General features: G+C 48.7%; 1 protein-coding gene across 1 annotated transcript in view; it reads left to right on the top strand.

The window, feature by feature from the left end:
• Positions 1–7,048, top strand: part of MTUS2 (microtubule associated scaffold protein 2) — a gene marked incomplete at both ends in the record, with an annotated part of 209,258 nt that extends 202,210 nt beyond the window's left edge. The window contains 2 exons of the mRNA XM_082008931.1: positions 2,119–2,216; positions 6,832–7,048. Of these exons, the coding sequence (XP_081865057.1) occupies positions 2,119–2,216; positions 6,832–7,048 (315 nt within the window). The remainder of the gene's footprint in view (positions 1–2,118; positions 2,217–6,831) is intronic.
• Between the last annotated feature and the right edge of the window lie 10,069 nt (positions 7,049–17,117).

The raw sequence follows: 17,117 nt of genomic DNA, 5'->3' as shown, positions 1-17,117 counted from the left end.
TGTGTAACATGAATTAGCAATATTCAGCAAGCAGTCCCTAGCAAGTCTTGCTCTAGGGAAGCCCTTTCCAAACCTAAAGTAATACTCTTCTGCAGCCTACGCTGTTTTCTTATCCTTTGCTTGTGGGCGTCCCTAATGAAGAACTCCCCAGTTCACCATGAATTACATTTTTTATTGGCAAGGGGATTCATTTTGTAAGGCATAACCTACAGTGACAGTAAACGTATAGTGTGGCGACAGGATGAAGCACTAGCTCAGCTGGGGAGCTGGGACAGCTGGTTCAGCACAGCATTCAGCAAGATTTGTTTCCATTTACGGGGAAATTTGAAAACTCAGATGATTATTTTGCTGAACAGATGCTTGAGTAAGTGATATGTAGAGAAAAGTGCCTCTTTACAACTGAGGCTTGTTAACTGTGCTCCTTCCAACACGCTGCTCCTGGAGCTAAGCCAGCATCCGAAAACATGCACTGTTACTGTTATACAAAAAAAAAAAAAAAAATCCCAAACAACAGCCTACATGGTTCCTGGTCATTTAGCTGCTTTTGCTAATTAACCACATACGAGCACACAGTCCTGCTCCTGCCCTTTATCACAGTAAAACACTGGGTCTACTGTGGTCCAAAGACACAACTGCTTTCTGTTTAAAGATCTACCTTTATAAGTGCCAGAACATCTACAGGGCATCTCCAAATGCTCTGAAAGATGGGGTGCCTCATAAGGGAGCAGGAAGGCATTCCAAACACAGGGTCAGGCTTGGCTCCTTGTCTGCTGGAAGGGAGGCTAGAAATGGAGGTGGCAGGAGAGGAGTGGTATAGGGTGAGGGTTGCAGTGGAGAGGGAAGGAGATGCACATGTCTTCTCCCATGATTCATGCTGGCATGCTACTACTTATTAAAACTATCGAGGCAACAGAGAAGGTGCCCGTGGTCATGATTCCTCTCTCAGAGCATTTCAGAATAGGGCCAGAATCATTGTCCTGCTCTAACAAAATATACTGCGATAGGCCAGAATACCTGAGAATCAGGAGTACCCTTTATGGTTACCTGCATGGACTGGAAACCACTGCATAAAAAACTGATGCCTCCGCCAAAATGTGCGAGTTATTGCTAACTGCAGTGCACAATATTTTGGTTCTTTATAAAAAGCTGGGAAATTCAATAACCAAGCTCACACAGAGATAAGGTTACCCTGTGATATCTTGTTTCCTTCCAAAAGTGTTGAATTCAGCAAAATTCAAGCTGTTGGAAAGCCAAGAACTAAGGTAATAAAGTATGTCAAATTCAAAACTTGGGAAAAACAGGGCATCTGAGGCTGTGGTACATGCCTATAGACATCTTACCAATGTTTTAATACACTGCTACTGACATCCTCAAACTCTGTCCTTGAACTGTCCTGAGTCAAAGCTACCTATGCTTGGGATAGGATTCCTTTCACTTAACTGTAACTTGAAGTTAAATGTCTAGTTTAAGCCTGTCATTTAAGCTGACACTCTCAGCAGTGGAGAGAAGTGTCTCCAAAGGGCGGCCCACCTCATGGGAATGCAACAGCAGTCTAAGGTGTAATCTGCCCTGGTGGCTAACTCCTTCCTCCCCATAACCGAGGGATCATAATCCTAGAGGTTGGATGCCAGATGTTTATGTCCAATGAGGTTAGTTGAGCTGGATGATGTGCATCATACCATCTCGCACTTCTCCTTCGCCACTAGACTGACCACTCACACCACAGTGCCCTTTCCATGCTGGGCACCCCTGTGCTCCCCAAGTGCCACCAGCTCCCTGTTCAAGAACAACAGCTGGTAACGCTGGCTCCTGAAGGATGAAAGTTATGGGGGCACCACCAAGGAAGATGTTTTATTTGCACTGGACAAGGCTAAGCCCCTCCTCAGTTAGAAGTAAGGGCTAGTTCAGCTCTGCCTCCACTCAACACTCTGCTGATGACCCCACTTACTTCAGTATGATGTGGTTTGAATCAGACCTCTAAGTCTCAGCTGCAGTCAAGATGACCACCTCCATCTATCCCCAAATTTTAGAAGTTGCTCTAGGGACAAATAAAGAACAAATCCTCTTGGATCAGGTGTTGGGCTTTCTTTGGACTTAACAAATCTTCTTTCATTGCAGGCGGAAAAAAACTTAAAACTGGAAGAAAAAATCACTGTGCTGCAACAGCAGAACGAAGAACTCAGAGCCAGGATTGAGCAAAACACTGTCATAACAAGGTTTGTGCTGATATTTGCAATCTGTCTGAGCTTGCAAGGAGACTGAAGATCTTAATTGCCCAAGGCTGATTCTTATTTCAGAAGGGCAAAAACTTATTTCCTCCTGAAAGTGTATTGGTGCCCTGGTCTGCTTGTTTTATTAAAAAATCCTTTTAATAATTTAATCCTTTTTAATATTGGGGTTTGCTTACTTTAATGTAGGGAAGACCATTTATCTGTCTGTGTATTATTTCCATTATTTTGACATGATGCTGAGAACAAAGTTGCCAGTAGCTGCTGCTCTCAGTGCCCTGAGACCCATTAACCGGTGGGTAACAAAGGTGGGAAATGGGCCAATTTCAGGAGAGACATCCTAATGATGCCACCGTCACCCAGGCGGGATTATCCTTTGGTGGTTTTTTTTTTCACCTGCACTGTCTGTTTACACCCTTGTCACAACCTGACAAGGGTGACAAGGCTCCTTGTGTTAGGTGGTATAGAAATAGAGAAGGGTAGGACAGTCCGTGTCCCATATAGTCTGCTGTAAGGCAAGAGACCGCAGCGGGAGCCAGGCAGAAGGGATACCTGGGGGAGATGCTAGAGCTGAACTTGTCCCAGCACACCAGCTGCCTAGCTGTCACTGTTGCCAGAAATGGTGCCACTGGCCTAAAAGGCAATTTAATTTTTAGCTGACTTTTTAAAGCTTCAGAGTCTCATCTTTGATTTAATTTAGTTTTTGTCTTTCTAGTGTCTCCTTTATTCATAAATCAGCTTTTAATATCTCTTGCATGTAGATATTTTTAAAAGGCAGCATTGCTTGTACTAACATTCAGGTTGGGGTGAGGATTATGTTTCATCTCACTTGAGTGTAAATACCTGTAACACACATGTCACTGTCTGAGGATGGGCGTCTACAGCCTTTCTGTGCTTGAGGAGGAAAACCAGGAATTTTTAAGGTCAGGCAGGGCTTTAAAGCTGGCGTTATTAAAACATGAATTTTCCTGGCAGCAGTAGCCACCCCGCCTGCTCATTTGTGTTGTACTGGCCCTGTCTGGGAGGTGCAGCACGATCACAGAATCGCAGAATCACAGAATCACAGAATGGATGGAAAAGACCTTTAAGATCATCAAGTCCAACCATCAACCCAACACCACCATGCCCACTAAACCATGTCCCAAAGTGCCACGTCCACACATTTTTTGAACACTTCCAGTGCTGATCAAGCTCGGGGAGCTGCCCTTGCTGGGGAACAGCACGGATTAGAGCTGTTCCTGCTGATTTGCAATTTGGGTGCTGCACGGCTGTGGCAGACCAGCAGCAGCAGGAGGAGGGAGTGGAGCAGGAGGGATGGGAGCCAGAGCAAAGCCAACCTTTGCAGCACGGCCAGGAGGGGCATCCTGGAGGCATCAGGTGGGTGCACCACAGAGATATTTCCAATCATAGCCAAGGGCAGGTACAAAGGAAGGGAGAAGAGCCTTGCAGGTAGATCAGGCACCAGCTTTGGACACAGGCGCTCCACAGAGCCTGTGCTGGGGCTTCCCCAAGCACTTGAATAAATCATCTGATTTCCCAGCATCTTGGATTCTCCCTCCAAATCAACCAGCATTTTTTTGGTCCTTTGGACTGGGGATGTTTGAGGGATGGTAGTTTCCAACACCCTAGACATGAAGATGACCAGAAGGTGTCTGGTCTATATGTTGGTACAGCCCAGGCATCTACTTGACCTCTGGGCCTTTTGGGAGAGGCTTTAACATGAGTCAAGGGCATGACTCCAGCACCTTCCCCTGCATCCCTGTCACACCGCTGTGCCCCGGCACACCGCTGTGGTTTTATGGCTGTGATTTGTTACAGCTGCTTAAATTGTCAGGCAGCTGGCACAGGAACGTGTCTGATCATGTCTGCAGTGCTGGGGATGAAGGTTTTCCTAGCTGGATTAGGTCTAAAATTGGAACATGTATCTCAAGATACCAACTTATATAGTGAGAACACATTTGCTTTTATATTGCCCCTCTTTCTTCTTCTGCCTGAACGATGAAGAGGAGCTGAATGGGCAGCTGTGCCTTCAATAAGCAGCAATGCCGCATCTGTCCATCTCCCTCCCCATAGTGCGGCAGAGGCAGGTACGTTGGCTGAGCTGAAGGCAGAAGCTTTGCTGAAGGACGCCGGCACTGCTGGCCGTGCGAGCTGCCTCTGCCTGCGGGCGATGCGAAGCTGGCTCTGCCTGCGTCTGGGGACACGTCACGTCAGGGGACACAGCGTACGCTCCCAGCGCAATGTGCACGAGGCTAAAATAAGCAGCGGCTCCGTTCTCCACACGCGTGCCGAAGCAGGTCTCTCTGGAGGACGTGCCCGGAGGCTGCACGGTGTGTTCACAGGCACTTGGCTGCGAGGCTCTTCTCTGCTCAAGCATCTCCCTACTTGCCTGCAGGTCATGCGTACAACGTGCAGCCTGCCTCTGCCAACATGTTGCAGTGTGCATTAGTGCCGCAAAACCTATTGCGTGAGAGACTCCGGAGGACACCGACACCACGCATCCTGCCATACCTCTAGCAAGCAGCATTAAGCCTCCAACGTAAAGGAGCCTGATAGGTGTGGGTGGGCTGTGGGCTGCGCTTGCCTTTTGTCCAAGCAGTGCCTTTAGCAGAGGAAGGAGCTGAGCCCTTCACCATGGCCTCGCGTGTGAGTAGCCTGTTCCCAGTACCCAGATGAGCTTTACCAGCCAGTCACACACTGAGCCACACAAAGCCAGGAAAGGCATGTGCTTTTTTTTTTTTCTCAGTGAATGCTGGCTGGAAAAGGATATAGTAGGGCTTTGTGTATAACTTCTATGGCCTGTCTTGTTAGACACTGCAAAAGAAAAAGTAATTCCCTGTGTAGCAAGAGGTTTCCTATGGAGTTATTTCTTCAGGGTGAGCTCCCATGTGGACTTCCTCATGCCTGTTAGACCGTGAGTTTATGCCACAGCTGGTTCCCCAACAGGACTGTGAATAGGATTTTCCTCCTCTACCAGGCAAACAGCTTTCTGAAAACTTTTTCCAACTTGTGTCTTTTAATCCTTTGACTCTGCTAGCCGCTGCTTCATGGTTCAAAACTTTCAGGGAGTGGGAGAACAACAGACATATTCTTGACCATCTGAGCTCCATTTCTGTAGGAACCAAGGCTAAAAAAGCAGAAATTCTTTAAAAATGCTTTTTAAACAAAATCAGAAATGCCAACCCCACCCTCTCAGAGACTTTTGATGACACAGAGTGGAACAGCAGTACATGGCATCTGCTATGGGTTTCGGGCTATACCCAGAAAAGGAGTTGTGCAGAATTTCATGTGTGCATCCAAAATCCGCACTCAGCTGCTGCTGAACCCTGGAAATACCTAGGAGGGAGGCTAGGTGCCTCCCTGTTTATTTCTCCAAAATCCTAAGTTGCCTGTAAATCAGGTTAGGTTCGTGCCCAGAGCTGCCCCAGGCTGATCACATCAGGACCTGGCTCCTGCCCAAGCTGTAATGGGGCTGCAGAAGCCAGGTGTTCCTGCGTGCATCCTCCGGGACGGTGGTGTTGCCAGCACATGCCCAAAATGCATCTCGATCAGGTCCCACAGTCTGCCTGCACTGCCCCATTTCTTTTAAAACCAGTCACCTGGTTAGATGAGAGCAGACTCACTGAGGTTGTGGTGCCCACAGGAGATTTCCATGCCCCACCTCCCAAAAAGCCATCAGGTTATAAGGCATTCTGGGGAAAACACCTCCCTGGTCCTTACCGGTCAAGCTTCCCTGGTGCTGCAGTCAGGAACAGAGGGTTTGTTAGGACCAAGGAGGAAGGAGCTGGAGAAGGACCCATAGCCTCATGACCATTTACAGAGGAGAGGGAAGGTCTTGAAGCTGGTTGCATCCTGCATCAAGACATTGGCTAAAATGGGGAGCATGGAGAGCACAGACTCCTTTCCCTTTGCATGCAGTAGCAGCTGGTTGGAAGAGTCAGGGATGCAACTGCTCTCTCTCACTCTGTCCATGAGTGCAGGATCCTGTTCTTGCAGTGCACTACAGCCTTGCATTTTTGCTACTTTAAAATGTACAAATAAAGAAACATATATGTTAGATTTTTCTTTTAAGAATTTCCAATTTTTACTTTGTTGTCTGTATGGGAAAATGGCCATTTCTAAAGTGTCTGGAGTATGTGGTCAATGCACAAAGCCCTTGGCACCTTTGCATGCCATGCATGATGCTGACAGCTTGCACAAGGCCACAGAGGAAGGCTGGGGCTCATCCCATCTAAGCTTTGGCAGCTGAGCTGCCCCAAAAGGGTGTAAAGCAAAGACACAGGTGCATCTGGAGGCAGAGTCAGATGTTGCAGGGTCACTGTGACTTGTGGAGATGCCTTTCTTGCCCAGCGGTGAAGAGACCCAGGGACACTGTGCCCCAGCTTGGGCAGCTTAGCTGTAACGTAGGGACAGGTGGATGGGATGGGATGGGATGGGATGGGATGGGATGGGATGGGATGGGATGGGATGGGATGGGATGGGATGGGATGGAGGTAGGTGCTCGGGGTCCTGCCTAGCCCTGCCTCTTGTGCAGCACTGGCTGCATTAATGCCACCGTCTTCTCACTGGTGTGCCTTACATATTGTCCTGCTTCCCTCTCCAGGCAATTGTCAGAGGAGAATGCTAATCTTCAAGAGTATGTTGAGAAAGAAGTGGAGGAGAAGAAGAAGCTGAGCAGGACTAACGAAGAGCTCCTCTGGAAGCTGCAGGAGGGAGATGCCGTGAGCCCCGTGAAACTCCCACCCACATCGTCCACTTCTTTTTATCGCTGCTCATCAGGGAACTCCTCTCCAGCAAAAGTCAGAACCTTGCGGCGATGATTCGGCACCTGCACGCCGCAGGTCCCTTGCCTTTCATGCGTTTCCAATTTACTAAATGTTACCATCCAAGGAAGTATTACCATCAACAGGCGCCCAAGGTTCATGGCTGCAAGCATGCTCAGTAGCTGCATAGCTTTACACTAGGCAGGGTGCTCTTATAGTCCCCATGTAGGAGCTCTTGGTTCTGACATGTTGATTAGGGTAGCAAAAAAGATAGCAAAAAGCTAGGACAGCGGGAAGTTAGGATAGCAAAATGTTTAGTTTGATGTGTTAACATTTTAACTATGGTTAGAGCCAAAAGTTGGAAAATACTATATTAATGGTTCATCAGAATGAACTTTTGCTGCAGTATTTCAGGTTAGTTACAAATACAGTTCAAGTTGTGAATATTTCTGTATATGTGTCTGTGTTTATATACATGTATTTATTGTACCTTTATACCTATATATAGACGCACACACATATATATGTAGTTGAAGATGTTCCGAACTGCATTTTTTATATTATTGGATACTAAGTGCTGATATATTTTCATTACAGTCAGCAGTTTTCTAACTCGTGCCTAAGACTTGTATCTAAATGAAATGCATTTCTGTTTAGCCTCCCAGGAATATTTATACCCAACCTAGAAGAAAGTTACACAGAAGTAGAAGCGCCTTCCAAATGACCACCAAGTGGTACTCTATGTAACATGAACACCAGCGACTTTGAAGTTCTGAGACAGTACTGCCTTCGAAACCATCACCTTTGCATTGAACACCAGATAAGATACGCATACCATTCACTGCTTTGTAACTCTTAGCATCGATATTGTAAGTGAAGATTAGAGACGAGAAACCTGAGGGTTTTAGCAAATTTGATAGAGGTTACTGGTTAACGTGCTTCAATTGTAGTGTCTTTAAATCCTAGTTAGATCTTTTTACCTAGATCCTAGTTTTACCTTGTCCTGGTTTGGATACAAACAAAATCTCTGGTTGTAGGTTCCTGTCAATTTTGTTTTATTTCAAGTCCCATAAGCAAGAAGGAGAAAATAAGTTGTTCCTCCTTGACCTTTGCTGGCCAAGAGGTTTCCAGTATTAGGATGAGATACCAGGCACCTGCTAGGGCTCTAGCCTCCTCCCATCTCAAACACCAAATAGCGCACAGTGGACTACATGGGCGCAAATGAGGTCAAAATTTCTTTCCTTCCACATACATATTCTTTCACATTGCTAAAGCTTACCCAAAGTTACAGAGCACTGTTAAGACTCATGGAAAAGAGTGGCTAAACTACCTTTAACTTCCCTGCCTAGAAGCAAAAAAATTCACCCAAGCTTGGGGTGACCCCCACCTAAGGGGGTGGCGAGGCGAAGGAGCGGATGGGGTGGGACAGGCTGCAGGGCCCTCATGGACACTGCTAGCAAGAAAATAAATAACCCTGAGCATAATTTAAAAAAAAAAAAAAAAAGATGTGTGGGATGCTCTTCTATCCAGCTTGGGGCAAAGAGCCATTCCTGCTCTGAGCACTGGGGTCAAAGTAAGCGGGAGATGGTACCTGCAGCAAATCCCTGGGGTGCGGGAGCGCTGCGGGAGGGTGGCTCTCCTTCCCGGGGGTGCAGGGGCACTGGCACACCCTGCGTGAGCGGAGGTGGGATTGCACAGCCCTGCCGCACTGCTCGGACGGGAGCGGTGCTTCAGCTTTCCTGGGAAGTACTCAGGATTCACAGACTGCAGCTTAGATACAGCTTCAATCACTGACAAAGCGCCTGTGGCCTGTTCCACAGCGTTAAAAAAAAAAAGGTGATTTTTTTTCTCCTTTTTAGAGAAATTTATTTTTGTGGCAGCTTTTGCATGATACTGTGATACTGAGTAAATTGAGCATCTTGTTAGAATAGATCATGCCACACCAACTACTACTGTTGAAATGCATTACTAGATTTTAGTGTGTCCAGAATGTGCAACCTGAAAGTAGGATAGATACCTAACACATACATGCACACACAGCTCTTCCTTGCCAAGTAAAATTTTAATCACTTTCATATTTTCTAAATGCACAGATATCTGCAATATCTACTGCTTTGTCATGTTTCAGTCTGCCCATACAATTCTGATACAGTGATATCATAGGATCATAGAATGGTTTGGGTTGGAAGGGATCTTCAAAGATCATCTAGACCAACTCCTTTGCCATGGGTAGGGATATCTTTCAATAGATCAGGTTGCTCAAAGCCCCATCCAACATGGCCTTGAACACTTCCAGGGATGGGGCATCCACAAATTCTCTGGGCAACCTGTGCCAGTGTTTCACCACTCTCATTATAAAATATTTCTTCCTTATGTCCAATTTAAGTCTCCCATCTTTCAGTATAAAACTGTTACCCCTTCTCCTGTCACTACAGGCCCTGGTAAAAAGTCTGTCCCCATCTTTCTTATAAGCCCCCTTGAAGTACTGGCAGGCTACAATAAGGTCTCCCCAGAGCCTTCTCTTCTCCAGGCTGAACAACCCCAGCTCTCTCAGCCTGTCCTCACAGGAGAGGTGTTCTGTCCCTCTGATCATTTTTGTGTCCCTCCTCTGGACCCGCTCCAACAGGTCCATGTCTTTCCTGTGCTGAGGGCTCCAGAGCTGGACACAGGATTCCAGGTGGGGTCTCAGCAGAGCAGAGCAGAGGGGCAGAATCACCTCCCTCAACCTGCTGGCCACGCTGCTTTGGATGCAGCCCAGGATATGGTTGGTCTTCTGGGCTGTGAGTGCACATTGACGGCTCATGTCCAGCTTTTCCTCCATCAGTACCCCCAAGTCCTTCTCGGCAGGGTTGCTCTCAATCCCTTCATCCCCCAGCCTGTACTGATACCAAGGGTTGCACCGGCTCAGGTGCAGGACCCTGCACTTGGCCTTGTTGAACCTCATGAGGTTCACACAGGCCAATTCCTCAAGCTTGTCCAGGTCCCTCTGGATGGCATCCTGTCCCTCAGGCATGTCAGCTGCACCACTCAGTTTGGTGTCATCTGCAAACTTGCTGAGGGTGCACTTGATCCCACTATGTCATTGATGAGGACATTAAAGAGTACTAGTCCCAGTACGGACCGCTGAGGGACACCACTCATCACCAATCTCCATCTGGACATTGAGCCCTTGACTGCAGCTATTCAGATGCAGCCATCCAGCCAATTCCTTATTCATTGAATAGTCCATCCATCAAAACCATATCTATCCACTTTAGCGAAGGATGTTGTGTGGGACTGTATGAGAGGCCTTACAGAAGTCCAGGTAGATGACATCAGTTGCTCATCTGTTATCCACAAACTCAGTCACTGCATTGTAAAAGGCCACCAGATTAGCCAAGCTGACTTGTCAGTAATTTCCATGGTACTTCCTCCTACCCTTTTTAAAAATGGGTGAGATGATACAACCAGAGTTTTTCCCACAATGCTAATCTAAACTTTTCCATGCTAAACACACTAGAGCATATTATTGGCCTGGGATGGGCTGGCTGAGCCTGTCCTTTTTTAATTTATTCATTCTTTCTCTCTGTTTCTGGTGCTTTCCTTATCACTTTGTTGGTTTAAATTCATATGCAAGAGATGCTTCCAGCAGTGAATTGGGAGTGGGGCTTTTACGGTGGGAAAACTGGGACTGATCCCAGCTCCACCATCATTTGGTATCATTGCCAATCCCTTTCCCATCTAATTTTTGCCTCCCAATCCTGCCTCTCACTGGATTCTTCCTTGGCACGGCCTCTGGGGCCTGCCCGATCGCTAGCAAAGCTGCAAGAAGCTTTGCTTGAGCAGTAGGGACCCAGCAAGGGTCACATACCTTGCAGGGTTATGAAGGGTGGTTCCTTCTGGTGCAAGCCCAGAAACATGGACTTTTTTCCCCAAAAAGAGGTAATACCTTTTCCTATGTTTTCACCTCTGCGTGCCGGAGCAGGTGTGAAGGGGGACAGAGACGCCCGAGCACGTGGCCAAGCTGGTGACCCTGGCTCTCGCCAGAGAGCTGCGGCCGTGCATGGTGAGCTTGGCATTCCCAGCAGTGTGGGGGCCACATCTCTACTCCTTCTCCCTGGTCATCCCTGCGCGAGGGTGAGCAAGGCAAAGCTGCTGCTTTTGGGGGGCTGGAGACTTCCCGAATGCCGTGGCCACCACAGGGGCTTTCCTGTTTTGCAGAGTAGGGTGGCCTTTGGCAGGAGAGGGAACGCAGCCAGCGCTGAGCTGGGTTTTATTGCCCTTATGTCTTTAGAAAGGAGACGTTTGATTTGGTTAATCTTTATTCAACGCAGAAGGCTGCAGCAGCAATAAAACCAGCCAGCAGTTGCTCTGAAGGGGCTCCAGAGACGGGCACCGGGAGCGGGTAAGGGCCGTGGGACGGCGGGAGAGCCGGCAGCGAGTGGGGGGCATGGGGAGCTGGGAATGCTGCAGGAAAGCTCTGGTTTTCTGCAGGGAAGCACGGTTAGGGCCCGTCGGGACGGCACCTCCCGCGGCTGCCGGCACAGAGGGGCTATCTCGGCGGATGCGCAGCGGCGAAGACTTGCAGTGGTGGCGGGCAGGAGGGAAGGAAAAACTATCAAGTGCAAAATCAGGTATTTTACGTCTCTGCACTGATGGTGGTTGTGTCCCATGGACACGCTGAGGAGCCTCTGTACAGTTTCCCACGCAGCAGGAGTTCTGTGGTCCCGTTTCCTATATGGCTAATGATTACAGGAAGAGTTTGTATTATTTCAGTTATGATGTACAGATAAGTGTAATATATTCCTGATAATAAATACATGCGCCAGCGCACATACGGGCCGACGTATATGAACCAGTGTGTCCTACAGTGTTTTCTGTATGTCTGTGCACACGGAAAGTGGGATAAATGGAAAACAAAGCAAAACCCCATGAACGGGTTACCCCGTTACGGTAAAGACCAAAGCCAGGCAGCCACTTAGCTTCCCGGCAGCGGGGCTGGTCGGTTGGGTTACCTGACTATGGTTCACGTGCTATAAATTAGATCTAAAATCCCATGGATTCATTTTCTAAGGGTGCTTCTCGTACAGCTGGGGCTCCCGGGAGGCCAGGGATCGTGGCCTGCGATGTTTTTATTAAGGTGCCATGCTTCAGCATGCGGTAAGGGGAACATTTCTGCTGGCGGCTCAGGTGCGGCAGCAAACAAGTGCACTCTGTAACGTGCCGGTCACCCACCTTTCAACACCCCCTCCCCTTGCCCTGCCCTCCCACTGAGGGCACCCAGTTCCTCGGGCTTTGCCACAAGGATTAAAAAGGGGCCCGGGCACGTCCCACCTTGGGAATGTGCTTGATAACGTCCTCGTGACCGACCTCCCACCAGGCCCCTGGCTCGCTGAGCACAGACGAAGCCGCGGGAAGGACCAGGACCGAGAGGAGGAGGAAAAGCGGTGTCTGCAGGGCCACTGCCTCGTGCATCGCAGGACGCCCGAGCAGGCTGCAAGTGAGGCAGCCGGTGGCAGGGGACAGACCGGACTCCTCCTGCCCGGTGGCTTCAGCGTCGTACTGCAGACCCTACCCCAGAAAATCCCACCAGCAGAGCTCCTGGTTCATTACACAGTCCTAATTTCCTCAGACGACCAAATTTTGCAATGCCAGCAAAATTCACAGCGCCTGGGTAAATTCTGGGATAAACGTTGCAGGTTCATGAAGTCCTACCTAATACCTGAACTGCTACAAGAGGGCGGGGAGAGACTCACCTGAATGTCAGCAGCAACAAGCTGCTCCGTGCTGAGCACAGACCCCAGCCTGCGGCAAATTCCCCAAATTACGCATTGTCCCACCCGTCTCGGCAAACCCGAAAGCCGGCAGCAGAATTAACACAAGCAGCTCCCAGAGCAAGTGTAGAGATGGGGACAGCCAGCAGACATTGGAACAAGCTAGAAAACACAGGCCGGCTTGCGAACGAAGGCAAACAACAGGCATCATTTATTTGGATATTGAGAAAAATGTTTTAATGCTGTACCACATAATTACAAGTGAATTTCCGAATTCCAAAAGCATCAGGGGAAAAGCATTTACAGCATTGCCAGGATAAAAGGGAGCCGCACACCTGCGCTGTACTCTGGGGGCAAGGTTCACATTTTAAAACTTAAGGCTTTAATCGCTACATGAACATGGTAAAAAAAAAAAACCAAAAACAACCGAACAAACCAAAACAAAGATAAAAAAGATAAAAAATACATTTGTTTGCAGAACAAGCATTAAAACTACTTATCACGCCTGTAAGAAATTCTGAGAAATCATTAGGAAAATAGACCATCAAACAGACAACAAAAAGGTATTTACATTTTGCTTAATAATTAAAAAATTAAAATATACAGACTCTTCCATGGCTTTGGTCAGTAAAAATCCCTTTACTGACATGACCCAAACTCGCACTGGGTTTGCTAGCACACCGCCTCCGGTCTGCCAGCGGCTCCTCCTGCTCCTTGCACCCAGTGCAGCTGGAAGGCACAACGTGCTGCAAGGGAACGCTTTGCCTCCCACTGCTGTCCCGAAAACTCGAGTCGCTCTGCCGGAGCCACCTCCCCGCACGGCGTCCAGGGGAAGAGGTGCCTCTCGCTGTCTGGGGTCTGCCGGGTCTCAGACGAACCCCGTGTCTCGGAGCGTGAGCCAGGAGCAAATACCCTGAGAAAAATCGAGGTCTGGCTCTTGCTGACAGAGACGTTCCAGGATCATCTGGTTTCCAGTTGGGTGTCAGACACCCCACTGGCACCTGTAACATTGAGCGTAAGGCAGCCCGGGGGGGGATCGGTGGGGGAGGCATCGCTGCTGGAGCGGGAAATGAAGGATGAACCACGAGGCGAGCGGCACTGGCGAGGCAGCTTTGCCTTCAGCTCGCTTTTGGGATGCCGGAGTGCCTGCAGGCCGATGGCCTGGCAGACGGGGGAGGGGGCTGTGAGGGCAGCGAGCAGATGTCGCAACGTTATCCAAGGGTTTAGAAAGAGAGATGCTTTTTCTGCCAGAGGGAAGAGGCTTCCTTTGAAAGGGGAGGGTGCCGAGACACGTGTAGGCGAGGGGCTGCAGGGCAGCTTGCGGCACGAAAACCAGCACGACTCCCACTCCTCCCCTTCAAATCCTGCCGGACCCGCGTCGCCCTTCATCCATTTGGGCAGATGACAGCAATGCTCCCTTGCACGTAGCTTTCTGGGGGGTGGAATTTAAGAAATCCCACTGTAATTCATTAGTATATAAAATGCAATCATCACTAAAGAAGCAGATTTTACAAATATAAATAAAATATCCTATCATACTGCTTTCTGGTCTCTGAGTCAGTAGGAAAGGAGGCAGCAGGCAGCGACAGGCAGCCTCTGTATGCTATGAATAGGAGTTTGTTTTCACCTGGGATGGACGAAGGGTGAGGGTGTCCACGGCAAGCACTGCCAGCTAAAACTTTACCCTGGCAATAAACAGCAATGCGTGGCATCGGCACCAGCGGTGTTTTCACCAGCCTGGTCCCCTGCAGCCCTCCCTCCCCTGCAGTGACCAAGCACGAACGTCTCGGAACATCTCCCGGCCAGCAGCACTTTGCCTGCAGCACACCCCAGCCCCTGCGATGCTGGGGAGGGCGGACAGCCCCGCACCCCCTCTCGCCGCAGAGCTCCCCAACACCCAGCACAGGCGCTCGCTGCCCGAACCAGCGGCAAACTCCACCCCAAGGGATGGGAAAAGGGTGAAACGAAACCAAAAGGCAGCTGGTAATAATTTTCAGCGACCAAGGAATGAAAGCTGTAAGCAAATAAGCAAAAGCGAGTCATTTTTGCACAAAACAATTAACTGGGGGGGGAGGGGGCTGTTTTTGACAGCAATTGTCCATTGAGAAAGGCTGGCTGGCTATGTATCTGGATTTGCTGTACAACTGCGAAGTGCAGCCTTGGGGCTGCCCACCTCCGCCTGACACGCACCAGCAGTCGATAGGACCCTTCCAACAGCCGCCCCGCAGGGCTCCTCTCGAGTGAGCAGTAGGCTGGAGCGAGGTCAGTCCCTCGGGCAAGAGCCTGCCCTGAAAGATCAGGCAGGCCACTTCTACTACATCTCTCGGCTTTGGCAGAAAAGGATCTACCCTCGTGCCAAGCAAAGGCATCGCTTCTCCATTCCCACCTCCTCATACAGCGAAATGCTCTGCATCTGTACAAAATATCTTTGTAATAAAATAACAGCTAAACTATTTACAAAGAAAAGCTCAAATGGATGAAGGTGCATCATCCACAACAGCAAGGTTATAGCAGCGGTTGCATGTCTTCAAAGATACCTGGCTTGATCTATGTTACATGCAGACATCAGCAGGGAGGCAGGGGAGACAGTAAAACAAACAAACAAACAAACAAACAACCCACCCATTCAGCAAAGTCCTCAACATTGTCCTAGAAAGAAGCAGACAATTTTTGCCTTTCAGGTTACAAAACTTACAAGCAAGGGGTGGATAGAGTCAGGAGGGGATGGGGCAGGAGTACGCGGCTGTGTCAAACTCATCACCTCCCCACCGGTCTACTCCCCAGGTCAAGTCATGCCAAGAGGAGGCCAGGAGATCCCCAGGTCCAGCTGGACATGGGGAAGCAGGCAGACAGAGAGCCAGGGAGACACCTACGCTTCCCTGTCACTGCGTAGGGCTGCAGGCCACCTCCACCTCCTTGTATCCGGTGAGTAGCAACAAACAGCAGGAGAGACAGCACCGCCCCGCGCCATGGAACTGACGGGCTGAAGAAATCATGACAGAGGAGTGGAAGATAGGGCTGAGGACCCTCACCTCCACTAGAAAATCTGCAGCGGGTGGCTCTGGGCCTGGTACAGGTAATGGCACATTTAAATACCAAGTCTGGTGAAACAAAGATTTTCCTATGAACCTTCTCAGAGAAAAAGAAACTGAAGAAAAATTACCCCCATCAAGACTTTCCCTTTCTTCCATGTACTGCTATTATATACCACAAAAGCTGAAACGAAGTTATGGAATATAAATACCAGAACAGATCCCTAAGTAAGACAACAAAAATAAGTTAACATTTATAAAAAAAAAAATTACATACAGCAAGAAATCTGCATACTGTTAAATAATTTTCTTTGGAAACACACTTCCAGTCAGAATTCACCCCCAAATGGTCATTGCTGAATGTCTTAATTGCTCAGAAGCTGGTATCCAAGGTGAGGAAAAACATCCTTACATTTTTGGTACAACAGGAAACTTTGCTCTCGTCTGAGTTTACATCTTCCGCTCTCACCATATCCTCAGTGCTTTTTGGGAGGCTGTGGAGTGTGTAGAGCTTGCCTGTGTTTAAACAAAATAGACCTCAACCTAGTGGCTTTTCATTTTGATATTCTTCTCTCCCTACTTGAGTAAGACTTTGTATATGCACGAAGGCAAAGGCTTGGCAGATGGTCAAGACCCAGTAACTGGAGCAGACCCTGACTTAATTTTTTAGGGAGGAACTGCACTCAAAACGCACCCTGAAACACAGCAGGGAGGCAATGCACACATTGTTTTCACTCCCTCCAATTCAACCCTGGCAAGAAGAACCTCCCAGTGTACCAGGAGGCCAAGATTAAAACTCCTCAGTGGGCAGAAAGGCTATAAAGTCTCTCTTGGAAACCTGCGAGATTTGGTCCATGGTCCAGCCATGTAACTTGAGAGATGATAGCCTGGTTTCCCTTTCTGCTGCACCAGGTGCCTGGTGAGACCCCAGTCAAGTCATGCAGGGGTCTGTTCTTCAGTTCTACATCTGAACAATGGGGACAAGAGCCCGTCCCTTCATCAGCGAGAGCCATGCTGATAAAGAGATTAAAGATTGTCTGATACTCAGAGGCAGTAGTGTGGAGGACACCTAGGACAGCATCCACTCAGGTCAGGAGAAGGATTTCTGCATTATCTATTTCAGATGCCCCATCCCTGGAAGTGTTTGAGGTCAGGCTGGATAGGGCTTTGAGCAACATGGTCTAGTAAAAGATGTCCCTGCCCGTGGCAGGGAGGCTGGACTAGATGATCTTCAAAGGTCCCTTCCAACCCAAACCACTCCATGATTCTGTGATTTGTTTTTCAGTATAAACTGAAGCATTAATTTAGATCAGTGGCATACATGGGCATGGCCCACCTTCC

The sequence above is a fragment of the Phaethon aethereus genome (assembly GCF_964289735.1).
Source record: "Phaethon aethereus genome assembly, chromosome: 1".
NCBI lineage: Eukaryota > Metazoa > Chordata > Aves > Phaethontiformes > Phaethontidae > Phaethon > Phaethon aethereus.
This window is presented reverse-complemented; position numbering and strand designations above follow the sequence as displayed.